This window comes from Bombina bombina, chromosome 3 (assembly GCF_027579735.1).
Source record: "Bombina bombina isolate aBomBom1 chromosome 3, aBomBom1.pri, whole genome shotgun sequence".
Lineage (NCBI taxonomy): Eukaryota > Metazoa > Chordata > Amphibia > Anura > Bombinatoridae > Bombina > Bombina bombina.
Genome location: NC_069501.1, coordinates 352,167,275 through 352,194,092, shown reverse-complemented (window position 1 = coordinate 352,194,092; position 26,818 = coordinate 352,167,275). Strand labels below are relative to the sequence as shown.

At 38.6% G+C, this 26,818-nt stretch overlaps 1 protein-coding gene and 1 long non-coding RNA gene across 4 annotated transcripts in view; one reads left to right on the top strand and one right to left on the bottom strand.

Moving 5' to 3' along the window:
• Positions 1 to 9,299: 9,299 nt before the first annotated feature.
• Positions 9,300 to 26,818, bottom strand: part of SYTL5 (synaptotagmin like 5) — a 407,166-nt gene continuing 389,647 nt past the window's right edge. For all 3 annotated transcript variants that reach the window (XM_053706464.1, XM_053706465.1, XM_053706466.1), the window contains one exon: positions 9,300 to 9,857. In XM_053706464.1, coding sequence (XP_053562439.1) covers positions 9,712 to 9,857 — 146 coding nt within the window. In that variant the 3' untranslated portion in view covers positions 9,300 to 9,711. The remainder of the gene's footprint in view (positions 9,858 to 26,818) is intronic.
• Positions 13,466 to 19,530, top strand: LOC128653269 (uncharacterized). The gene is made up of 2 exons (XR_008401344.1): positions 13,466 to 13,600; positions 19,118 to 19,530. It is a non-coding gene; the product is annotated as an uncharacterized LOC128653269 (long non-coding RNA).

The following is a 26,818-nucleotide window of genomic DNA, read 5'->3' as shown; positions in this document are numbered from 1 at the left end:
TTTTAGATCTCCCTGGCAAAGTTTCGGTTTCCAGCGAGCTTCATTATATTCTACGTGCGACATCTCTGCATTTGCAGGGACAGCCCCTTTTTAGATAATGCCACGAGGGATGTCCCTGCAAATGTCAACATGGTTTTTCGTGTCTTGTCCAGTGAAGTTTTTATCACCAGGCCCTTGATATGTAACATAAGCACCTTAAAATTAGATTATAAGAGCAACAATATATCAATTATACCAGGTAACACTCATAGCAAAGTATTTGTTTTTCATATAATTCAATTATATTAATATACTTATAAAAAATAAAACTCATCAGTATTATCCTTAAAATAAACATAATTAACAAAATGTAATTGAAATTCACTTGTAGTTGTTTAGACTTTTTAATGCATTTAAATTTAATTTAGAAACAAAACTCTGTAATGGGATGAACAAATGGATTAGGACAGATAAATATTATAACATTTACAAAATGGCTTAAAGGAACATTAAACCCCAATTTTTTCTTTTATGATTCAGATAGAGAATACTATTTAAAATAACTTTCTAATTTACTTCTATTATCTAATTTGCTTCATTCTCTTAATATTATTTCCTAAAAAGCATATCTAGATAGGCTCAGTAGCTTCTGATTGGTGGCTGCACATAGATGCCTCATGTGATTGGCTCACCCATGTGCATTGTTATTTCTTTAACTAAGGATATCTAAAGAATGAAGCAAATTAAATAATAGAAGTAAATTGGAATGTTTTTTAAAATTGTATTCTCTGTCTGAATTATGAAATAATGTGTTATGGGTTTAATGTCCCTTTAATGTTGAGGATTGATTGATCCATCTGCTATGGCACTAAATAGAAATGAATTATGTATGACTACACTGAGCAGATGTCACAACCACATCTGTGAGAATGAGGCCATTCTTATTGCTGACATATGGTTTTACCATGATAAAAAGGTAAACTGCTTAACAGAAGTCAATTTGAATGTGTTCTTAAATTGTACACTCTATCTGAATGCTGATAGTTAATTCTGACTTCCATAGAATTTGTAAGAACATCTATAGCAATTATTTACCGTAATTATAATTTTTTTATATTTTATATTTAATAAATACATAACACACCTTAATATAACTCATGTCGTAAAGAATTAGTGTACACCTGTCGGGTTCTGCACACATATATGTATATTTTACAGACATATTTTTTTACTTTCATTATTCAGATAAAGCATGCCATTTTAAACAACTTTCTAATATACTTTTATTATGTGATTTGCTTTGTTTTATTGGTATCCTTTGTTAAAAAGCACATCTAGGTAGACTCAAGAGCAGGAATGCACTACTGGGTGCTAGCTGCTGACTGGTGGCTTCCCATTTTTGCTTCTTGTCATTGGCTCAACAGATGTGTTCAGCTTGAAGAAGCAGCAATCCACTACTTGGAGCTAGCTGAAAACATCTGTTGAGCCAATGATAAGATGCATAAATGGGCAGCCACCAGTCAGCAGCTAGTTCATAGTAGTGTATTAATGCTTCTTCAACAAAGGATACCAGGAGAATAAAGCAAATTTGATATTAGAAGTACATTTTAAAGTTTAAAATTGCATGCTTTAACTGAATCATGAAAGAAAAAATTGATTGTTTAAATGTATATGTCCACATGTCTTGTAGACAAATAACGGTGGTTTACAGCAAATGTTTTTTCACAGGCAGGCTCCCTTTATGGTGTCCTTATGGCTCACATAGCTGTGTAAATTCTAAAAATATTTTGGCATGAGAAATAAGAATGCAACATCTTTATTCTCTGGTAATAAAATATTCACCTCATTTGACTTAAGGTTATGATTATATCTAGAAACATACTGAGCAAATATTAAAATCACATTTAATTAAAACTATTTTTAAAAACATACTAATGCCAGGCTGAATGACATACGTTGTCTACTAAAGACTGGTCAAACTAACACAGCTCAGCATTAATTACAACAAAATACACTCGTATAAATATACAATAATAAAAAATATAACAGCTAACAAACAAAAGACCATAAGGATTTAGAGAACACACTCATATACCCATCATCCCTAGCCAATACTGCAAATATAAGCTGTTGTATTTATTTATTTTTGCCACATCCAAGGTATAGTCCAAAAACCCCCACAGCCACCTTGCTGTTAATATTGTAGTAAAATATCAAGCTCTTGAACAAGAGAACTCCTATTTGGCGTATCCGTGAGTCAGCAGTGCACGTGTAATCTGTGTTATATTGTGAAGCCGCAGGCATTGGACCTGACAGTTTTAATAAGACAAAATAACGATTCTGTACTTTTATTAAATCTGGCAAAATGTCTGTTCCTGGGGCTGACTGCATAAAAGATTGTATAACATACAGCATGTACTTATGAAGCAAGTAATAATTATTTTCACAAGAAGCGAGGTAGAATTTGGTAACCAAAGGAGAGAAGTTAGAATTATAACCTAGTACAGAGGTGACAAAATTTTTTAAATAACAGTGTCCTCAATAAATGTGTAAAAAACAGAATTTATGCTTACCTGATAAATTACTTTCTCCAACGGTGTGTCCGGTCCACGGCGTCATCCATAACTTGTGGGAATATTCTCCTCCCCAACAGGAAATGGCAAAGAGCACAGCAAAAGCTGTCCATATAGTCCCTCCCAGGCTCCGCCCCCCCCGTCATTCGACCGACGGACAGGAGAAAAAAAAAAAGGAGAAACTATAGGGTGCCGTGGTGACTGTAGTTAAAGAAAGAAATTTATCAAACCTGATTAAAAAACCAGGGCGGGCCGTGGACCGGACACACCGTTGGAGAAAGTAATTTATCAGGTAAGCATAAATTCTGTTTTCTCCAACACTGGTGTGTCCGGTCCACGGCGTCATCCATAACTTGTGGGAACCAATACCAAAGCTTTAGGACACGGATGAAGGGAGGGAGCCAATCAGGTTACCTAAACAGAAGGCACCACGGCTTGCAAAACCTTTCTCCCAAAAATAGCATCCGAAGAAGCAAAAGTATCAAAGTTGTAGAATTTGGCAAAAGTGTGCAGAGAAGACCAAGTCGCTGCCTTACATATCTGATCAACAGAAGCCTCGTTCTTGAAGGCCCATGAGGAAGCCACAGCCCTAGTAGAGTGAGCTGTGATTCATTCAGGAGGCTGCCGTCCGGCAGTCTCGTAAGCCAATCGCATGATGCTTTTCAGCCAAAAGGAAAGAGAGGTAGCAGTAGCTTTTTGACCTCTCCTCTTGCCAGAATAAACGACAAACAGTGAAGACGTTTGTCTGAAATATTTTGTTGCTTCTAAATAGAACTTTCAAGCATGGACTACATCTAAATTGTGTAACAAACGTTCCTTCTTTGAAACTGGATTTGGGCACAAAGAAGGCACAACTATTTCCTGGTTAATATTTTTGTTGGAAACATTTTTTGGAAGGAAACCAGGTTTAGTACGCAAAACAACCTTATCTGAATGGAACACCAGATAGGGTGGATTACACTGCAGAGCAGATAATTCAGAAACTCTTCTAGCAGAAGAAATAGCAACCAAAAACAGAACTTTCCAAGATAACAACTTGATATCTATGGAATGCAAGGGTTCAAACGGAACCCCTTGAAGAACTGAAAGAACTAAATTTAGACTCCAAGGAGGAGTCAAAGGTCTGTAAACAGGCTTGATCCTGACTAAAGCCTGTACAAAAGCTTGAACATCTGGCACAGCTGCCAGTCGTTTGTGTAACAAGACAGATAGAGCAGAAATCTGTCCCAGATCCTGGGAATTTTAATCTTACTCCATGAGAATCCCTTGGATTCACACCAACAGATATATCTTTTCCATATTTTATGGTAAATCTTTCTAGTCACAGGTTTTCTGGCTTGTACCAGAGTATCTATCATGGAATCCGAAAACCCACGCTTAGATAAAATCAAGCGTTCAATTTCCAAGCAGTCAGCTGGAGAGAAACTAGGTTTGGATGTTCGAATGGACCTTGTACTAGAAGATCCTGTCTCAAAGGTAGCTTCCATGGTGGAGCCGATGACATATGACCAGGTCTGCATACCAAGTCCTGCGTGGCCACGCAGGAGCTATCAAAATCACTGAGGCCTTCTCCTGTTTGATCCTGGCTACCAGCCTGGGAATGAGAGGGAACGGTGGAAACGCATAAGCTAGGTTGAAGGCCCAAGGCGCCACTAATGCATCCACTAGAGTCGCCTTGGGATCCCTGGATCTGGACCCGTAGCAAGGAACCTTGAAGTTCTGACGAGACGCCATCAGATCCATGTCTGGAATGCCCCATAATTGGGTCAACTGGGCAAACACCTCCGGGTGAAGTTCCCACTCCCCCGGATGGAAAGTCTGACGACTCAGATAATCCGCCTCCCAGTTGTCTACTCCTGGGATGTGGATCGCAGATAGGTGGCAGGAGTGATCCTCCGCCCATTTGATGATTTTGGACACCTCTCTCATCACCAGAGAACTCCTTGTTCCCCCCTGATGGTTGATGTAAGGAACAGTCGTCATGTTGTCTGATTGGAATCTTATGAATCTGGCCTTTGCTAGTTGAGGCCAAGCCTGGAGAGCATTGAATATCGCTCTCAGTTCCAGAATGTTTATCGGGAGAAGAGACTCTTCCCGAGACCATAGGCCCTGAGCTTTCACGGAGTCCCAGACCGCGCCCCAGCCTAATAGACTGGCGTCGGTCGTGATGATGACCCACTCTGGTCTGCGGAAGCTCATTCCCTGGGACAGGTGATCCTGGGTCAGCCACCAACGGAGTGAGTCTCTGGTCTTCTGATCTACTTGAATCACTGGGGACAAGTCTGTATAGTCCCCATTCCACTGTTTGAGCATGCACAGTTGTAATGGTCTTAGATGAATTCGAGCAAAAGGAACTATGTCCATTGCTGCAACCATCAACCCTACTACTTCTATGCACTGAGCTATGGAAGGCCGTAGAATAGAGTGAAGAACTTGACAAGCGTTTAGAAGCTTTGACTTTCTGACATCTGTCAGGAAAATCTTCATTTCTAAAGAATCTATTATTGTCCCCAAGAAGGGGACTCTTGTCGACGGAGACAGGGAACTTTTTTCTATGTTCACCTTCCACCCGTGAGATCTGAGAAAGGCTAGAACAATGTCTGTGTGAGCCTTTGCTTTGGAAAGAGACGACGCTTGAATTAGGATGTCGTCCAAGTAAGGTGCCACTGCAATGCCCCTTGGTCTTAGAACCGTTAGAAGGGACCCGAGCACCTTTGTGAAAATCCTTGGAGCAGTGGCTAGCCCGAATGGGAGAGCAACAAACTGGTAATGTTTGTCCAGAAAGGCGAACCTTAGGAACTGATGATGATCTTTGTGGATAGGAATATGTAGATACGCATCCTTTAAATCCACGGTAGTTATAAATTGACCCTCCTGGATTGTAGGTAAAATCGTTTGAATAGTTTCCATTTTGAACGATGGCACTCTGAGAAATTTGTTTAGAATTTTTAAATCCAGAATTGGTCTGAAAGTTCCCTCTTTTTTGGGAACTACAAACAGATTTGAGTAAAACCCCAGACCTTGTTCCACAGTTGGAACTGGGTGTAACACTCCCATCTTTAACAGGTTTTCTACACAATGTAAGAATGCCTGTCTCTTTATTTGGTTTGAAGATAAGCGAGACATGTGGAACCTTCCCCTTGGGGGTAGTTCCTTGAATTCTAGAAGATAACCCTGAGAGACTATTTCTAGTGCCCAGGGATCCTGAACATCTCTTGCCCAAGCCTGAGCAAAGAGAGAGAGTCTGCCCCCTACTAGATCCGGTCCCGGATCGGGGGCTACCCCTTCATGCTGTCTTGGTAGCAGCAGCAGGTTTCTTGGCCTGCTTACCCTTGTTCCAGCCTTGCATCGGTTTCTAAGCTGGTTTAGTCTGGGAAGCGTTACCCTCTTGTCTAGAGGTTGCAGAGTTGGAGGCCGGTCCGTTCCTGAAATTGCGAAAGAAACGAAAATTGGACTTATTCTTAGCCTTGAAAGGCCTATCTTGTGGGAGGGCATGGCCCTTACCCCCAGTGATGTCTGAAATAATCTCTTTCAATTCTGGCCCAAAGAGGGTCTTACCTTTGAAAGGGATATTAAGCAATTTTGTCTTGGAAGATACATCCACCGACCAAGACTTTAGCCAGAGCGCTCTGCGCGCCACAATTGCAAACCCTGAATTTTTCGCCGCTAATCTCGCTAACTGCAAAGCGGCATCTAAAATAAAGGAATTACCTAACTTAAGTGCGTGAATTCTGTCCATAACCTCCTCATACGGAGTCTCTCTACTGAGCGATTTTTCTAGTTCTTCGAACCAGAACCACGCTGCTGTAGTGACAGGAATAATACACGAAATAGGTTGAAGGAGGTAACCTTGCTGTACAAAAATCTTTTTAAGCAAACCCTCCAATTTTTTATCCATAGGATCTTTGAAAGCACAATTGTCCTCAATAGGAATGGTCGTGCGTTTGGCTAGTGTAGAAACCGCCCCCTTGACCTTAGGGACTGTTTGCCATAAGTCCTTTCTGGGGTCGACCATAGGAAATAATTTCTTAAATATAGGAGGAGGGACAAAAGGTATGCCAGGTTTCTCCCACTCCTTATTCACTATGTCCGCCACCCGCTTGGGTATTGGAAAAGCATCGGGGTGCACCGGGACCTCTAGGAACTTGTCCATCTTGCACAATTTTTCTGGGATGACCAGGTTGTCACAATCATCCAGAGTAGATAGCACCTCCTTAAGCAGTGCGCGGAGATGCTCTAATTTAAATTTAAATGTCACAACATCAGGTTCTGCCTGCTGAGAAATTCTTTCTGAATCAGAAATTTCCCCATCTGACAAAACCTCCCTCATAGCCCCTTCAGATTGGTGTGAGGGTATGACAGAGCAATTATCATCAGCGCCCTCCTGCTCTACAGTGTTTAAAACAGAGCAATCGCGCTTTCTCTGAAATGCAGGCATTTTGGATAAAATATTTGCTATGGAGTTATCCATTACTGCCGTCAATTGTTGCATAGTAACAAGCACTGGCGCGCTAGAAGTACTAGGGGTCTCTTGCGTGGGCAAAACTGGTGTAGACACAGAGGGAGATGATGTAGAACTATGTCTACTCCCTTCATCTGATGAATCATCTTGGGCAACTTTACTATCTGTGGCAGTACTGTCCTTACTTTGTTTGGACGCTATGGCACAATTATCACACATATTTGAAGGGGGAGACACATTGTCTTCCATACATACAGAACATAGTCTATCTGAAGGCACAGACATGTTAAACAGGCTTAAACTTGTCAATAAAGTACAAAAACCGTTTTAAAACAAAACCGTTACTGTCTCTTTAAATTTTAAACAGGGCACACTTTATTACTGAATATGTGAAAAACTATGAAGGAATTATTCAATCTTAACCAAATTGTCTTAAAGCATTCAAAGCATTGCACCCCAAATTTCAGGCTGTTAACCCTTAAAATGTGGAAACCAGAGCCGTTTACAGTTTTAACCCCCTTACAGTCCCAGTCCCAGCCTTTGCTGTGACTTCACCAAACCCAGGGGAGTATACGATACCAAATGAAGCCTTCTAGGAACCTTTTCAACTATTTCCAGACCCACACACATGTAGCTGCATGTACTGCTCTCAAAAGTAACTGCGCAGTAATGGCGCGAAAATGAGGCTCTGCCTACTACAGAGAAAGGCCCTTCCTGACTGGGAAGGTGTCTAAACCAGTGCCTGACGTAAAAAAACGTTCCCCAAAATTAAAAAGTGTGAATATCAACATCAAACTGTATAAAATGCCTAAATAAAGCAATCGATCTAGCCCATAAAAGTCTCTACCAGTTTTATAGCCCAAATTAAGCCCTTTATTCTGTTTGAGACTAAGAAAATGGCTTACCGATCCCCATGAGGGGAAAAATGACAGCCTTCCAGCATTACACAGTCTTGTTAGAAATATGGCTAGTCATACCTTAAGCAGAAAAGTCTGCCAACTGCTCCCCCCAACTGAAGTTATCTCATCTCAACAGTCCTGTGTGGGAACAGCAATCGATTTTAGTTACTGCTGCTAAAATCATACTCCTCTCACAAACAGAACTCTTCATCTTTTTCTGTTTCAGAGTAAATAGTACATACCAGCACTATTTTAAAATAACAAACTCTTGATAGTAGAATAAAAACTACAACTAAACACCACATACTCTTCACCATCTCCGTGGAGATGCTACTTGTTCAGAACGGCAAAGAGAATGACTGGGGGGGGCGGAGCCTGGGAGGGACTATATGGACAGCTTTTGCTGTGCTCTTTGCCATTTCCTGTTGGGGAGGAGAATATTCCCACAAGTTATGGATGACACCGTGGACCGGACACACCAATGTTGGAGAAAATGCATTCTCCTTTAGGGAGTATTGCACTAACAACTAGCAGTACAGCTGTAACCCAGGAACAGAACTCCATGCCATGTGCCATGGCCTAGTAAATAAGGACCAGTCAGAACTGTAAAGTGCTATATACAAGAGCTAGTCAGGAATGTACTTATATGAATATCATGAAACCTTACACAGCTCTGTTGGATATGATATGCACATGAGACAAATAGCAACAGGAATGGCACCTATTTGGATAAACATTTATGTGTGTGGACTGTACATACCATGGCAAATAAAGATCCCTATTAATAATGTTTGTTGCATCTACAGTAGACGATTGTAAAATATAGGGTACATATGGAGAAAATAATCACTGTGCATTAATAACCCTTCCTGGTGGTGAAAATATGGACTAGATTACAAGTGGAGTGCAAAATATTAGAGATATATTCTTTCACTGATATTACAAGTTGAGAGCCAAATAGTGAGTGTTAAGAATTAGAAATAATTTTGTTCTTGACTAAGAATAAGTATTTTTATTAAAAAAAAAAAAAATATATATATATATAATGGCAGCGCAGAGCACCCTATGCTATCAATAGCGCTCCACTTGTAATCTGGGTGTATATCAGCAACACTTAAAGGGAATATATAGCATGTTTTTTTGTGTTTGCTAGAGTACAGAATGTATGCTCTCACATCATGTTCCAGTTTGCTACTCAGATTGGGAGTTTTCACAATCCAGATAAATAAACAAAACAAGGTCACATTGAATATTGTGCAGCATAAAATGTGCTTCAACCGTTTCTGTTATTTTCCTCATTTAGCACTAGCAGTCACATACAGTACTACTGAGTACTATCTTACTTATGCAGGTGTCTCATTTAAATACAAATATTTACACTGGGCATGTTTTTAATAATATATATTTGAGGTAAGCTCTTTTCAGCCACTAAATCATATAGAACAAAGCTTGATGCTGTAAGAGGAAAAACAAGTAATATCTGAGCAAGACAAAATGAAATAGTCTTAACAGCATGTGAATAATACACCCCAGCAGGGTGTATTACTGAATGGCTAAATCTGGAATGTATATTAGATAGGCTTGTGCTCAGCACATTTGCTGCATATTATCACAATGGCTTGCAGATTCTGCTGAACAAACGTTATATCCATAGAGAATGTGAGCAGGACTGCACCAGATACTCTAGTAGGCATTTTAAAGTCCTCTTTATTTTCAGCACTACACAGCATATGACACAGTGCTTGTCCCCAAGCTTTTCCTTCACAGCACAAACATCCATAGTCTTCCTGAGAATTATTCAAGCCTTCTTGTGCTTTGCCATAGAGGACCTGAGCATTACTGTCCCGTCTACCATGGTTCCAGGATTTTCCATCATCTTGTGCCATAAGTATTGCTCTTCCCCTTGTGCGTCCATCCAGTCTACTTCCTTCCCATAACTTATACCTGTAAGTTAAACAGAGACATTTAGTGGTGCACATCAACATAAAACTAACATTCTAATCACTGTTATCAATGGTGGAAATAAATTGAGGGCTCTGGTGCAATATATGCAACAATGTGCCCAACAGTTAATAATAATAATAATAATAAAATGGGAAGCATTAGTTGTTATATAAATAAATATAAGGGCTGTTATTTTTCAGTTTCATGCCTATGTGAGCCTTTGAAAATGTTCACTGTATAAAAGCATTGCATTTTAATTGTAACAACCACTCTATCCCGCCAACAATTCACTGAATGTTCACCAGGACCAACAAAGAAACCAGTGTATCACCAATGTATCTGTGTTGAGGCTATTATTATTATACTTTATTTATGAAGCGCCAACATATTCCGCAGCGCTGTCCATGGATACAATTCATTTAAACAATACAAGACTTGTAAGAGACAGGACAACATTTACAAACACATACAGGAGGGATCGTGGGCCCTATTCCCATGGGAATTTACAATCTAGAAGGGTAGGAGGTTGAGAAACAGGAGGTGAGGACTGCAAGATTGAGAAAGATGTTAATACAGAGTTAGATGAGGGAAATGTTAGGTAAGTGAAATTAATTTATTATTGAGTTGGGTGGTAGGCTTCTCTGAACAGAAAAGTCTTCAGGGAACATTTAAAGGAAGACAGATTAGGGCAAAGCCTGACAGCATGAGGGAGAGTGTTCCAGAGGGTAGGTGCTGCACGACAGAAGTCCTGCAGTATTAAGTAACATAGGCAATATCTGACATGAGTAGCTATCAATTAAGAGAGTAAACCTTCATTGAAAGCATTAATGATCCTTGTAGTAAAGGAAAGTAAAAGAGGAAGACAAAAGCAATAATGTAGAAATAGTGTAAGATCTCCAATGTCAAAATATAGATGGTAAGTAAAACCTAAATGCAATACTACAGATAACCTGCAATTTGTGGAAAGAGATGGTATGGCACTGAGCAGATATTAAATAAACTGTGACAGTATAGTTTGAAGCTAACAGCTCTTGCTGTCATTGTGACACATTTATTACAACTCATTTGTTAACCTAATATCTCACTGAAAAACCTCACTGAAACATCACAACTAAAAAATGGAGTAATTGAAATAATCTGAACAAGCCCCTTGTCACGTGACCATGTTGCAATTAACTTGCTATTATATAAATGAAGCAGCGTACAGTTTTAATTCACCCCTTGATGCATATGAGCTCCACTGTGAATGATACCAGAATCACAAAAAAAAACTCCATCAATTAAACAGTCCACACTAGCACAGTGGCGTAGCGTGGGGGGGGCCACAGGGGCGGTTGCCCCGGGCGCAAAATTCTGGGGGGCGCAAAATGCTTGGCTCCCAGCCTCCCGAGTCCCCACCATCTCAAGACAATAGACAGTCACAGTCCCACTCCCAGCGGCACTACAGGGAGGCTAAAAAATCTGACAGGCGCCTGCGCCCAGCCGTTCTGTCTCTCAAGTGAACTGTCTACTACTCTGAAGTCAAGACGTGCTGTGTAATGATTTAATTATCATAATGTTATGAGTGTAATCCTATCCGACCGTTACCTGCTGCTAGACTAGTGTTTATGCCACTAGTTAGCACGGTCCACTCCCACTCCCAGCGCACATGTCAGGAGGGAGGAAGAAGTCAGAGCAGCAGAGCCAGAGTGGAGTCAGACTGACTAGTACGCCACGCCCGCAATGATAAGGTAAGTAGTGTCAACAGAAATTACCAAACTCATCACCGGGACCGTATCAGAACCAGACCACCAGTGCCACTGCCAGCCAGAATTATAATTAAATTATTATAGCCCCTGTTTTTGCCTGGGCCCTGGGGAATAGGGATTGGAAATGGCAACGCACGCAAAATGCAGCTTAGCCTCTACCGTTACCCAGGTGACGTCGCAGGGCCAGCCAGCCAAGTTCCAAAGGACCCAGAGTCACTCTGAGCCAGCCAGCCAAATTCCAACTTCCAAAGGACCCAGAGTCTGAGCCAGCCAGCATACCAGAGTGTGAGAGTGATCTATGCTGCTTTAAAGTGAAAGCTGGTTATTTTATTTCAAATTCATTTTTAACCTGGGTAAAATAAAACATACAAGATGTAAATGATCTACATCTTGTATGTTTTACCCAGGTTAAAAATGAATTAAAAAAAAATAACTGGCTTTCACTTTAAAGCTGCATAGATCACTCTCACACTCTGGCATGCTGGCTCAGATGTATTTAAAAATTAAATCCCATGTTTAAATATTAAACCATAAAAAATTTAATTGTTAAGTTATATAATGTACTTACTTAATGTATATAATAAAGTAATGGTTGCCTGCAACCATATTGAATCCTAATTTTTAAGGATGAATGTAGAGTTTAGAATTCTATATATATATATATATCTAGTATATATTTTTGTTGTTAAAATAAAGCTTTGTTTGTTTTAAAACAAAAACCTGTCTCCTAAGTTGTTGAGCTGTCTCCTATATTCAAAGCAAATTTGCCAATCCCTACTGTACTGGTGGAAGAGACTCAGTCAGTGCTAATGGATTAGGGGGGGCACAATTCTTGCCTTGCCCTGGGCGCTGAGAAGCCACGCTACGCCACTGCACTAGCATCAACAAAAAAAGAAACTTGAAAAAATGAATGAAACATGAAATCAAAGCAATTTAGAAAAGTTTGCAATAGTGATACACAACAGTAGGTTGAGATTCCTCAGAAGGGTAACAGAGTGTTTAAGAATTCCACATGATTGGTGTTGGTGTCACTGACAAAACAGACAAATGCCAATACTTTACAATTACAGACATTTACATTAACTTTTACATACAAATATCTCATGCACAAATTACATTCAATGTCACTAAAATGTTATTAAACAAATGTATCTACAACATTTATAACAGGTGGTATTAATATAGACCAATAGGCCCCTGGGAAAAATGTGAGTGAGGCCCTTCCCACACATACCACATGACCTCGCCTTCACAATAACCTCATAAGGCCAACAACATGCTGCCCTCTTAGAATCCATTTATTAACACTCTTGCCATTCATTTACAAAGGGATTTTAAAGATCTAATTTAGTATTTTTTTCTAATGGGGTTCTGCACAGTTATTGCAATATATACCATTTATATGTCTTGTGTTCAGTGAAGCTTTTCCTAGAGAAATGCAGCACTGAATCTTTAATAGCATGTGTCCATGCATAACTGAATGATTTGCAGCAAATTAGGACTGAACATGGTTAAAAGGTTTGAGATATGAATGACCTACAAGCAATATTGATCAATAAGAAATATGACTGACATTAACTGTACTAGTTTAACCTCCAGCTTCCATTTATTTTTAATTATTATTATTTAATGATTATATTATTTTCTAAGTAGCATTTATTTCTAAATGGACATTATTTATCTTTAAATTAATAATAGGTTAAATATATGTTATATGTTGCTATTTTAATACTAGAGATTGTGTGGCAATTTGGCTATTAGACAAAACAAAAACAAAAATAAAGCCATCAAATATACAATTGCTGAGAACCACTGCTTTAGCAGGAAATATCAATATGGCATATAACTAAGTCATACCAGCTTCAGCCTTTTATTGATTTCTAGAAATTTTAGTTTGTGAAAACCTTTCTTTTTTTTAATGCAGAATAAAAGGTACGGGAAACACCTTGGAATTTTTGGATTTTTCTGCAGTCTTGCAATAATCTAACATACTAGGTGAGTTTAAAAAAAATTAAATGCATAATCAGCTTTGTTTACTGTAATTATTTTTTAGTAGCCAAACTACCTCCACCACTTGCCAATCCAGCCAAGAAGCGACAGATAAGTTGTTGGGTTAGCCTCATGAAGCTTGCCATGTATGGAATAATATTGATGTCAAAAAGGCAAGCATGTGTGATTCTTTATCACTGTATAAATTTTATTACAAGACCAGAGACTCCTATTTTTATGCATTACTCTTTCTTTACTACTCAATGCAGCCTTTTAAAGAACAAGATATATAAGATAAATAACATACACATAATAAGAAAATAACATAGACTTATTATAGTGAGAAAAAACAGCCAATCAGCACAGAGCATAGACTATAAACAGAGCACCCAATTAACATTCTTCCTCTTTCTTTTTGCTGCTCACTCAGATAAGTAGTGCAGTCTAAATAATAAAAACGTTTGTCATTGTTGTATATATAGATATGTTTTATCTCCTTTAGCATTGTTTCTGTTGACTGTTTATTTTCGTTTTGTCACTATATCACTCAAATGTTTATATCATTTCCGTTTTCACTTTGTATATATTTTTTATATCTGTCTAACTTCTATTGCACTTATTCTGTTGTCACCTCTCTGGCGTTTTGTTCCGCTTTGCTGCTCTCCGTTGTTTACACGGTTTTTTCCCCCCTCCTGCATGGTCTTTTCCTATCAGTACGATCGCCATTTTGTGGGCCGCCCCCTTCCCGCCCACTACCGCTGACGTACTAACTCTGCCTTCTGTCAGCTGTACCTCAACTGCTAACCGAGTGGTAACTTTGTGTCTTTTTCCACTCGGTCCTGACATTATTAACATTTAGTGTTTTTTCACAGCTTATGTTGCCATCTTCTGGCATCTTCACTTATTACAAATATATTTATTACAAACTCTGTTGTTAATCGTTTGGTTAAGTGATTCAATCAAAACAACTTTACCTCAAAATTTTTTATTTACCCTCTCAATAGTCTGTTTTATCAGACTCTTTCACTTATATATTTCAAGTTTATTACATAGTTTTTTCCTATAAGGGAGATTTTGTTATTAAACCAATTTAATATTTAATTTTACCTCACATTGTTTTTTGATAAAACATTATAAGCAATGTCTGAAACTCAACCTAAATCACCTCCCTTGACCTTACATACTGTACAATCTATGACTGATTCCTCTATGGATAATTTATTTAACAAAATGACCTCTTTGATGGGAGAGAAACAAAGAAAAATATCTTTAAAAAGAAAGAACCCATCTATTGCCTATAAAGCAAGCAAAAAACTTATTGAAAAGTCTCGCCAACTTTTAACTGAGCCTAATATTCCTCACAGCAAAGGAAGAAAAACCGCTGTTAGTAGAACCCTGCACCCTGAGGGTAACCAAACAGGGGATACTCAAGTATGCAAAAAATTAAAATTTAAGTCAAAAAATATTATTGATGATCCATCTTCAGATTCTGAAGAATCAGATGGTGACGAATACACTGATATTAACTCAGACAATTTCAATGAATCGGATAATTCCGATGGCTCCCCGGCCGCTAAAAAAACGAAAAAGAAAGCCAAAAAATCTTGTGAATACAGCGAGGACGATGAGGACTTTTTAGATTGTTTGGGTAATCCTAGGTTTAAACCAGATGACTTACACCATCCCCGGTCCGCCGAGTGGTGTCCCCCCCCTAGATTTAGCTAAATTCATTGACCACCAATTACGTAAACCCCTAAAAAAGCAAACCCGCAACAAAATGAAAGCCGAATGTCCTCGTCCCCTGTTACCAAAGAATGCTTCCATCACACCTGAAGTTGACCCCAAAATTTTAAAATTTATTGGTTCCCCAGGATATAAACTTAAAAAAGGAATAGATAGATCCTGGAAAATTTGCCAAGACAAACTTTTAGATTCAGTTGGTCTCCTCACTAAATTATTCGAATTATCTGAACAAGGTGTAGCCGAAAATTGCCCTTTGGATCCCTATGTGGTCAGAGAATGGGTACAAAGACTTCTGTGTTTTATTGGGAACACGAATTGCGCTATGTCTGGAGAAAGAAGACTTAACATCTTGAGGAAAATAGATCCGAAAATTTCTGATTTTTCCTCAAGTAATATCGCTTCAGATAACAAGGGTCTTTTGTTTGGAGACTCTTACTTAAAAGACTTAAGCCAATACGTCAATACTTTCTCTAACTTAAACAAAGTAAAAACATCTGTTAAGAAAATTTTCTACCCTAACCAGGGTTTTTCTGACAGGGCCGGGAGAGGCAGAGGCTGCTTTCCCGGCCGCCAATCCTTCTTATCCAGGACTCATTACTATCCCCAACAACCACAATACCAGCACCAGTTTCAATCACAATTCCAAAGAGGTTACTCTGAACCATCTACTTCCTCCTTTTTTCCAACAAGAGGTCGCCCCTGGACTCAGAGAGGTTTTAGGACCAGAGCCAGAGCTAGACAAGCTCCAGGTAAGTTCTTTATTTCTTCCCTATGTCCTTTCTTTCCCAGAAAAAATTGGAGGCAGACTCGCCCTGTTTACCCAAAATTGGGCCTCAATTACTTCAGACCCTTGGGTTTTACAAGCTGTGTCAGGTATTCTCATAGAATTCATATCTCCCCAATTCAAATCTGCCTTCCCCATCCAATTCAGTTCTCTCAAGAAGACTCTCTTTTGGTCAGGAGAGAAATTTCTTCTCTCTTCTCCAAAAAAGCAATTCTTCCAGTCTCTGAACCTCAAGATTATTACCTAAGCAATTTGTTTTTGGTAAAAAAGAAAAACAATCAATACAGACCAGTCATAAACCTAAAAACGTTAAATACCTTTGTAGTTTAACATCATTTCAAAATGGAGGGTATTCACTTATTAAGAGAATGTTTAAGAGGAAACGATTGGTTGGTTCGATTGGACCTCACAGACGCCTATCTAACCGTACCAATCGCCCAAGAACATTGGAAATTCTTGACTTTCCGTTGGGAAGACCAGTTTTGGAATTTCACTTGTCTTCCATTTGGTCTGTCCTCTGCTCCTTGGATTTTCACCAAGCTACTGAAACCAGTAGTGGCCTGGTTGAGACTCCGAGGAATTCGTCTAATAATTTATTTAGACGATATTTTGATTATGGATCAAGATTTTCATTCCCTTCAGAATCATCTATCTACCACAATTTCTTTATTAGAATCTTTGGGTTTTATTGTGAACAAACAGAAATCAGTTCTTTTTCCCACAAAGTCTTTGATTTTCTTAGGCTTCAAAATCAATTCGATACTCTCTACTCTGAGTCTTCCTTCAGACAAGGTAAAGAATATCAAGAAAGAAATTACCAAAACTTTATCCAAAGATTTAGTCCCTATCAGAACCATAGCCAGAATAGTAGGGTTACTATCATCCTCTATTCAGGATATTTTTCCTGCCCCATTAAATTACCGAGAACTTCAGAGACTAAAGATCCTTCATTTGAGGAAAGGTTTTTCTTACTCTCATTTGATTCCTTTGTCTCTAGAAGCCAAAGAAGAACTGTCTTGGTGGCTCTCTCATCTAGAAGCCTGGAATGGGAGAGCCATCTTTGGCAGATCTCCGGACTTCATTATAGAATCCGATGCCAGTCTTTCAGGCTGGGGTGCACGCTGCGGTCCTTCCATCACCGGTGGCAAATGGACATTGGAGGAGAAACGTTTCCATATCAATTGTTTGGAATTATTGGCTGGCTCGTTTGCAGTCAAAAGTTTTGCCAATTTTTCTTCTCCAGTTTCTATTCTCCTTCGAATGGACAATATTTCAGCAGTACGATATCTCAATCGTTTAGGAGGCACCAAATCAAGGAATTTGTCCAACATAACCAAGGAATTTATTCACCTTTGTTTAGACAGGAATATTTCTATCAAAGCGGAATATATTCCAGGTCAATCAAATGCAGCTGCAGATTGGGGATCTCGTCACCTGACAGATTCGAGCGATTGGAAACTAGACAGGAAAATGTTTTTGTTCCTTCAATCGCTCAGAGGTCCCTTTTGCCTGGATCTTTTTGCATCCAGGACCAATTTCCAGATTTACCCATATTTCAGCTGGTGTCCAGATCCGGAAGCTGCGGCCATAGATGCTTTTCTACAACCATGGCCCTCCAAGAAAGCTTATGCTTTCCCTCCATTCTCAATGATCCCGAGGACAATTTCAACAGTCCGCAGGGATCTCCTATGCCTAACTATAGTGACTCCCCTTTGGCCGACCCAATCTTGGTACCCCTCCCTCTTGGAGATGTCCATCAATCTTCCAATTCTTCTTCCTCCACTTCCTCACCTATTAGTCAATCCGGAGGGCGAATTTCACAGTTTAATTCTCCAACGCTCTCTTCTTCTGATAGCCTGGACAATATCAGGGGACCCTGGTCTCTCCGAGGCCTTTCGGAGGGAGCTAGATCCCTCATTCAAGACTCTTGGGCTCCAGGTACCCGCAGATGTTATTTTGCCGCATGGTCAAAATGGTCTAGCTGGTGCTTGCGAAGGGATTTGGATCCCATTTCTTCGGATTTAACCGAAATCATTAATTATCTGTCGCACCTTTTTGATTCAGGCCTGGCTTACAGAACAATTAATGTCCATAGATCTGCTATTTCTGCCAGACATAATCTAATCAATAACTCACCTGTCGGTAAACATCCTTTAGTTTGTAGAGTTCTTAAAGCCATTAGATTAAAACGTCCTCCTGTTCCCAAACACAAATTTTTCTGGGATGTAGACCTAGTTTTCTCCCTTTTCAAATCCTGGCCAGATAATAACTTGCTGTCTCTAAAACAACTTTCAGCTAAACTCGCTACCCTTCTATGCCTTATTTCTTTCAGAAGGGTATCTGATGTAAAAGCCTTAGATTGGAACTCTAAACGTTTCTCCCCTGAAGGAGTCACCTTTTTTCTTACTCGCAGAACAAAAACTTTATCTACTTCCATCTTCTACCCTTATCTTCCTTCCGAACCTTCTTTGTGTGTGGTCGAATGCTTAAAGTCATATGAATCTAGAACTCTGATATTTAGGAAATCTATCCATAATCAACTGCTTATTTCCTTTGTTCCCCCCCATGCTCCTATCACTTCTACCTCTATCGCTAGGTGGGTTAAATGGGTCATGAAAGAGGCCGGTATCAACATTTCTTTCACAGCTCATTCTGTCAGAGGTTCCGCTGCTTCGAAAGCCTTTTTGAAGGCGGCTCCTCTTCAACAGATTTTAAATGCTGCAGACTGGTCTTCGGATTCCATTTTCAAACAATTTTATTTCAGACCCATTCAACATGCCTCGCTTAATTTATTTTCCTGATTACTTTAAACTTGCATAAAAATAGGAGTCTCTGGTCTTGTAATAAAATTCCGATTATCCTAGTATGTGAAGGTATAATCTAGATTTTATTAAAGACACAGAGACGAGTATTTTCCCTCCTCACATAGATAATGGTGATTTTTCCCACCCTAATAACCGTCATTATGTGTTACTAATTCTCTTATTTTTTAACAGTATCCATGTGATTCCAACCCTTTCTCATCTTCTGGATTCTTCCCTTCAATTCAGAAGTCTCGACCTTCATCCACTGAACCTTGGACATCTACGTTACCTTCTATCAAGTTCAGCATCCCATGGAAATTCTTCCATCAGTTCTACAAGAAGTTGGCGTTTATTACCCTCTGTTGTTTCTGACTTTTTGGTTTTATCATGATGTTTAATATTTTATTTCTTTTGAGCATCAATTAGAAAGAGGAAGAATGTTAATTGGGTGCTCTGTTTATAGTCTATGCTCTGTGCTGATTGGCTGTTTTTTCTCACTATAATAAGTCTATGTTATTTTCTTATTATGTGTATGTTATTTATCTTATATATCTTGTTCTTTAAAAGGCTGCATTGAGTAGTAAAGAAAGAGTAATGCATAAAAATACTCGTCTCTGTGTCTTTAATAAAATCTAGATTATACCTTCACATACTAGGATAATCGGAATTGTGACATACAAAACTAATTCTACGTTTCCAAATACATTTTTTTTTTTGGAACTACAATTTTGTTTTTTGGAAGTACAGTCTTCTTTTTTGGAATTACACTTTTGTTTTTTGGAAACACAATACGATTTTTTCTTTTGGAAGTACAATTCATTTTTTGGAATTATACTTCCAGTATGTGTAAAACACTGTCAAAAATAAAGCTAGTTCCCATTTCGCTAAATGACTTGTGATGTCACAGCATTCACTTCAGTAGTTTGCTTGGGAAATTTCTGCTCTTTTGCATTCAATTAAGCGCTAGATTAGGAGTGGCGCGCTAACTGTTGTGTGCAAGTAAAAAAAAGGGTTTATCGAGGCTCGCGTTGGAAGTAGTGTGCATATTACAGGTTGAAAATAAATATGATCACTAGAGAGCAATTGAATTTAATGCATGTCGGGAAAGCACGACTTCAAAGCTCTGGTTAAATATTACCCTCAAATAAAAAGTTGCACAAAACACATCAAAGTTATATTTAAAAGTACAGTTTCACTCATAATAACACTATCTAATAAAAAACATCTCAGGTAAACTTTTTAACGTTTATCATGTAACATACAGCATACAAAATGGCTTAACATGCCAGAAGTGATTATTCTCCTTTGCATAACACTATACAGATTTTTTTTAAAGTTTTAATTACAGTTTGCCCAAAGTGCTTATTCTGCCATGTTTTATAATAATAATGCACTAAGGAATATTGATTTTGTTTATCTGTCAGAGCATGTACTTTTAAAAACTTAAACACACAGTAGAAGTGCTTGTACAATTAGCGCTACTGATTGGATCAGAGCAGGGTTTTTAAAGGGACAGTCTACACCAAATTTTTTCTTATTTAAAAAGATAGATAATCCCTTTATTACCCATTCCCCAGTTTTGCATTACCAACACAGTTATATTAATACACTTTTTACCTCTGTGATTATCTTGTATCTAAGCCTCTGCAGACAGCCTCCTTATCTAAGTGCCTTTGACAGACATGCAGTGTAGTCAATCAGTGAAGACTCCTAAATAACTTCACGGGAGTGAGCACAATGTTATCTATATGATACATGTGAACTAGCACAGTCTAACTGTCAAAAACTTTCAAAATGCTCTGAGCTAAGAGGCGATTTTCAACTGTTTAGAAATCAGTTTGAGCCTAGCTAGGTTTAGCTTTTCAAAAATACCACCAAGGGAACAAAGCAAATTTGATGACAAAAGTAAATTGGAAAGTTGTTTAAAATTGCATGCCCTATCTGAATCAGGAAAGTGTCCCTTTAAGTTCCATATATCATTGGCAAGTTTTGTTTTTGTTTTTTGCAAAAGCAAGCAAAATAAATAATGAATTAGTATAAGAATATGTTTTTTTTTTAATTTATAAGGAATTAAGTAATAATGATGTCACTTCAAATAAATATATATGCTTAGAAGACCCCTGATAAAGAGAGAGGGTAAAAAACCTGCTAATATAAAAGCTGCGATTAAATCATCAAAATCAATATTCCTTAGTACAATATTGTACAAAACAAGGCAGAATAAGCACTTTGGGCATGTTAAAGCATGTTGAATGGTAAAACATAAAAAACATACTCTGAAAGAAGATCAGTTTTTTGCTGCTTCCATGAAAACTGTAATTAAAACATCAAAACCAATTCTCCTCTGTAAAGTGTTGTATTATGCAAATGGTTATAATCACTTTTGGCATGTTAAAGCCATGTTGTATGTTATATGATAAATATCACAAGTACTTAAAGGGACATTAAACCCAAAAAAATATTTCATGATTCAGATAGGGAATATTTTTTTTTTTTAATATTTCCAATTTACTTCTATTATCAAATTTATTTCATTCTCATGTTATTCTTTGTTGAATAGATACCTAGGTAGGTAGCGTGCACATGCCTGAAGCCCTACATGACAGGTAATAGTGCTGCCATCTAGTGCTCCTGCTAATGTATAACATTGTTGCAAAATTGCTGCTATATAGTGCGGCAGACACGTGCACACAAAATATGATAATAGGAGTAAATTAGAAAGTTGTTTAAAATTTGATGTTCTATCTAAATCATGAAAAAAAAAATTGGGTTTTATGTCCTTTTAAGAAAAATGGGAACTATATTTATTTTTGACAGTGATTTGACACATACTGGAAGTGTAATTCCAAAAAAAGAGTAGAACTTCCAAAAGAAAAAACTGTGGCCTAGATTTGGAGTTTTGTCGGTAACGACCCGCGTAGCTAACGCCGGCTTTTTTCTGGCCGCACCATAAAAATAACTCTGGTATTGAGAGTCTACATAAAGGCTGCGTTAGGCTCCAAAAAAGGAGCGTAGAGCATATTTAACGCAGCTTCAACTCTCGATACCAGAGTTGCTTACGCAAGCGGCCAGCCTCAAAAACGTGCTCGTGCACGATTCCCCCATAGAAAACAATGGGGCTGTTTGAGCTGAAAAAAAACCTAACACCTGCAAAAAAGCCGCGTTCAGCTCCTAACGCAGCCCCATTGTTTGCTATGCGGAAACACTTCCTACGTCTGCACCTAACACCCTAACATGTACCCCGAGTCTAAACACCCCTAGCCTTACACTTATTAACCCCTAATCTGCCGCCCTCTCTATCGCTGACCCCTGCATATTATTATTAACCCCTAATCTGCCGCTCCGTAAACCGCCGCTACTTACATTATCCCTATGTACCCCTAATCTGCTGCCCTAACATCGCCGACCCCTATATTTATTAACCCCTAATCTGCCCCCCACAACGTCGCCTCCACCTGCCTACACTTATTAACGCCTAATCTGCCGAGCGGACCTGGGCGCTACTATAATAAAGTTATTAACCCCTAATCCGCCTCACTAACCCTATAATAAATAGTATTAACCCCTAATCTGCCCTCCCTAACATCGCCGACACCTAACTTCAATTATTAACCACTAATCTGCCGACTGGAGCTCACCGCTATTCTAATAAATGTATTAACCCCTAAAGCTAAGTCTAACCCTAACACTAACACCCCCTAAGTTAAATATAATTTACATCTAATGAAATTAATTATCTCTTATTAAATAAATTATTCCTATTTAAAGCTAAATACTTACCTGTAAAATAAATCCTAATATAGATACAATATAAATTATAATTATATTATAGCTATTTTAGGATTAATATTTATTTTACAGGCAACTTTGTAATTATTTTAACCAAGTACAATAGCTATTAAATAGTTAAGAACTATTTAATAGTTACCTAGTTAAAATAATTACAAAATTACCTGTAAAATAAATCCTAACCTAAGTTACAATTAAACCTAACACTATACTATCATTAAATTAATTAAATAAAATACCTACAATTACCTACCGTTAAACCTAACACTACACTATCAATAAATAAATTAAATACAATTCCTACAAATAACTACAATGAAATAAACTAACTAAAGTACAAAAAATAAAAAAGAACTAAGTTACAAAAAATAAAAAAATATTTACAAACATAAGAAAAATATTACAACAATTTTAAACTAATTACACCTACTCTAAGCCCCCTAATAAAATAACAAAGACCCCCAAAATAAAAAATGCCCTACCCTATTCTAAATTACTAAAGTTCAAAGCTCTTTTACCCTTTGCGGGGCATGCCCCAAGAAGTTCAGCTCTTTTGCCTGTAAAAAAAAACACACAATACCCCCCCCCAACATTACAACCCACCACCCACATACCCCTAATCTAACCCAAACCCCCCTTAAATAAACCTAACACTAAGCCCCTGAAGATCATCCTACCTTGTCTTCACCTCACCAGGTATCACCGATCCGTCCTGGCTCCAAAATCTTCATCCAACCCAAGCGGGGGCTGGCGATCCATCATCCGGTGGCTGAAGAGGTCCAGAAGAGGCTCCAAAGTCTTCATCCTATCCGGGAAGAAGAGGCGATCTGGACCGGCAACCATCTTGATCCAAGCGGCATCTTCTATCTTCATCCGATGACGACCGGCTCCATCCTGAAGACCTCCACCGCGGACCCATCTTCTTCCGGCGACGTCCAACTGAAGAATGACGGTTCCTTTAAGGGACGTCATCCAAGATGGAGTCCCTCGTATTCCGATTGGCTGATAGGATTCTATCAGCCAATCGGAATTAAGGTAGGAATATTCTGATTGGCTGATGGAATCAGCCAATCAGATTGAGCTCGCATTCTATTGGCTGTTCCGACCAGCCAATAGAATGCGAGCTCAATCTGATTGGCTGATTGGATCAGCCAATCGGATTGAACTTGATTCTGATTGGCTGATTCCATCAGCCAATCAGAATATTCCTACCTTAATTCCGATTGGCTGATAGAATCCTATCAGCCAATCGGAATTCGAGGGACGCCATCTTGGATGACGTCCCTTAAAGGAACCGTCATTCTTCAGTTGGACGTCGCCGGAAGAAGATATTTAGCACTTTCGCTTAGGCTCAACAAACGCTAGAAGTAAACTTTAAATAAGATTTATAAGATCCTTGTACGCACATGTGAATCTATAGACCAAAATGAATAGATCCTGGAGAAGATAGTATTAAGTCAGATTGAGTAGCAACTAGATATCATGAGTTATAATGGTCACAGGAATTCTACAGGGATTATCTAAACACTGATGAAGTATGATGCAACAGACCCTATATGATCACTTACGTTTATTGCCTAATTTAATTCTATGGTCCATATAGGATATACCACTGAGTATAATACATTACAGAGATATGGGCTTACATGACACATTATGTTTGAATGAAAGGAAGATTTATGTTTTGTGACACATTTCACATAATTCACTTTGGTTTGCTGACATGACATCTGTTTGTCTAAATATCATTATTTACAACCGGATTCACTATATAATTCACAAGTAATGTCATTGTTTATTATGCACTTAATTAATATCATCACATGAGTTGAAATTTGGTGGAAATTATGTTTAATATGTGTATAATCACGTACTGGAAGTGGATCACCCTCACACAGGTAGTGTGATGATAGGAGATACAGAGTTACAGTTAAAATTATAGCATTATGTCACATTGGAACATTTCTGTATATAAGGTGAGATATCTTGATTCGACACATGCAGTACATTTGAGTACAACGCGATTGATAAACGTTTATGATAGCTTACACCAGACTACTTGTGTGGTAAAATTTGATTTGGGAAATTCTGGATATGATTGAATGTCTAGCATTTTTTTCACTTGGAGGAGGTAACTAATTAACCAATGTATTTATACTATTTAAACACTGTTGGAGCACTGTTTATTTATTCTGAAGAAAGGGATTGTGTGTTCCCAAAATGTCAATAAAATTTGACACTTTTTTGGTGAAAATCCTGTGATGTTACTGTTTGTTTTGGATATACGTCTTCCAGTTAAAACATACAGGTAGTTGTATGCTGGAGGGCAGATTCATTTTGGCACTATATATACTGTATGTGTGTGTGTTTGTGTATATATATATATATATATATATATATTTACAGTGTCTCACAGAAGTGAGTACACCCCTCACATTTTTGTAAATATTTTATTATATTTTTTCATGGGACAACACTGAAGAAATGACACTTTGCTACAATGTAAAGTAGTGAGTGTACAGCCTGTATAACAATGTCAATTTGCTGTCCCCTCAAAATAACTCAACACACAGCCATTAATGTCTAAACCGTTGGCAACAAAAGTGAGTACACCCCAAGTGGAAATTTCCAAATTGGGCCCAATTAGCCATTTTCCCTCCCCAGTGTCATGTGACCTTATTAATGTTACAAGGTCTCAGTAGTAAATGGGGAGCAGGTGTGTTAAATTTGGTGTTATCGCTCTCACACTCTCTCATACTGGTCACTGGAAGTTCAACATGGCACCTCATGGCGAAGTACTCTCTAAAGAGCTGAAAAAAATAATTGTTGCTCTACATAAAGATGGCCTAGGCTATAAGAAGTTTGCCAAGACCCTGAAACTAAGCTGCAGCACGATGGGCAAGAGCATACAGCGGTTTCATAGGAAAAGTTCCACTCAGAACAGGCCTCGCCATGGTCGACCAAAGAAGTTGAGTGCACATGCTCAGCGTCATATCCAGAGGTTGTCTTTGGAAAATAGATGTATGAGTGCTGCCAGCATTGTTGCAGAGGTTGAAGAGGTGGGGGGTCAGCCTGTCAGTGCTCAGACCATACGCCGCATACTGCATCAAATTGGTCTGCATGGCTGTTTTCTTAGAAGGAAGGCTCTTCTAAAGATGATGCACAAGAAAGCCAGCAAACAGTTTGCTGAAGGCAAGCAGACTAAGGACATGGATTACTAGAACCATGTCCTGTGGTCCGATGAGACCAAGGTAAACTTATTTGGTTCAGATGGTGTCAAGCGTGAGTGACGGCAATCAGATGAGGAGTACAAAGACAAGTGTGTCTTGCCTACAGTCAAGCATGATGGTGGGAGTGTCATGGTCTGGGCCTGCATGAGTGCTGCCGGCACTGGAAAACTACAGTTCATTGAGGGAACCATGAATGTCAACATGCACTGTGACATACTGAAGGAGAGCATGATCCCCTCTCTTCGGAGACTGGGCCGCAGGGCAGTATTCCAACATGATAACAACCCCAAACACACCTCCAAGATGACCACTGCCTTGCTAAAGAAGCTGAGGGTAAAGGTGATGGACCGGCCAAGCATGTCTCCAGAACTAAACCATATTGAGCATCTGTGGGGCATCCTTAAACGGAAGGTGGGGGAAAGCAAGGTCTCTAGCATTCACCAGCTCCGGGATGTCATCATGGAGGAGTGGAAGAGGACTCAAGTGGCAACCTGTGAAGCTCTTGAAACTTAATGCCCAAGAGGGTTAAAGCAGTCTTAGAAAATAATGGTGGCCACAGAAAATATTGACACTTTGGGCCCAATTTGGACATTTCCACTTAGGGGTGTACTCACTTTTGTTGCCAATGGTTTAGACATTAATTGTTGTGTGTTGAGTTATTTTAAGGGGACAGCAAATTTACACTGTTATACAGGCTGTACACTCACTACTTTACATTTGTAGCAAAGTGTAATTTCTTCAGAGTTGTCACATGAAAAGATATAATAAAATATTTACAAAAATGTGAGGGGTGTACTCACTTTTGTGAGATACTGTATATAAATATGTATATACACACATGTTTATATATACATACACAAACACACATATATAT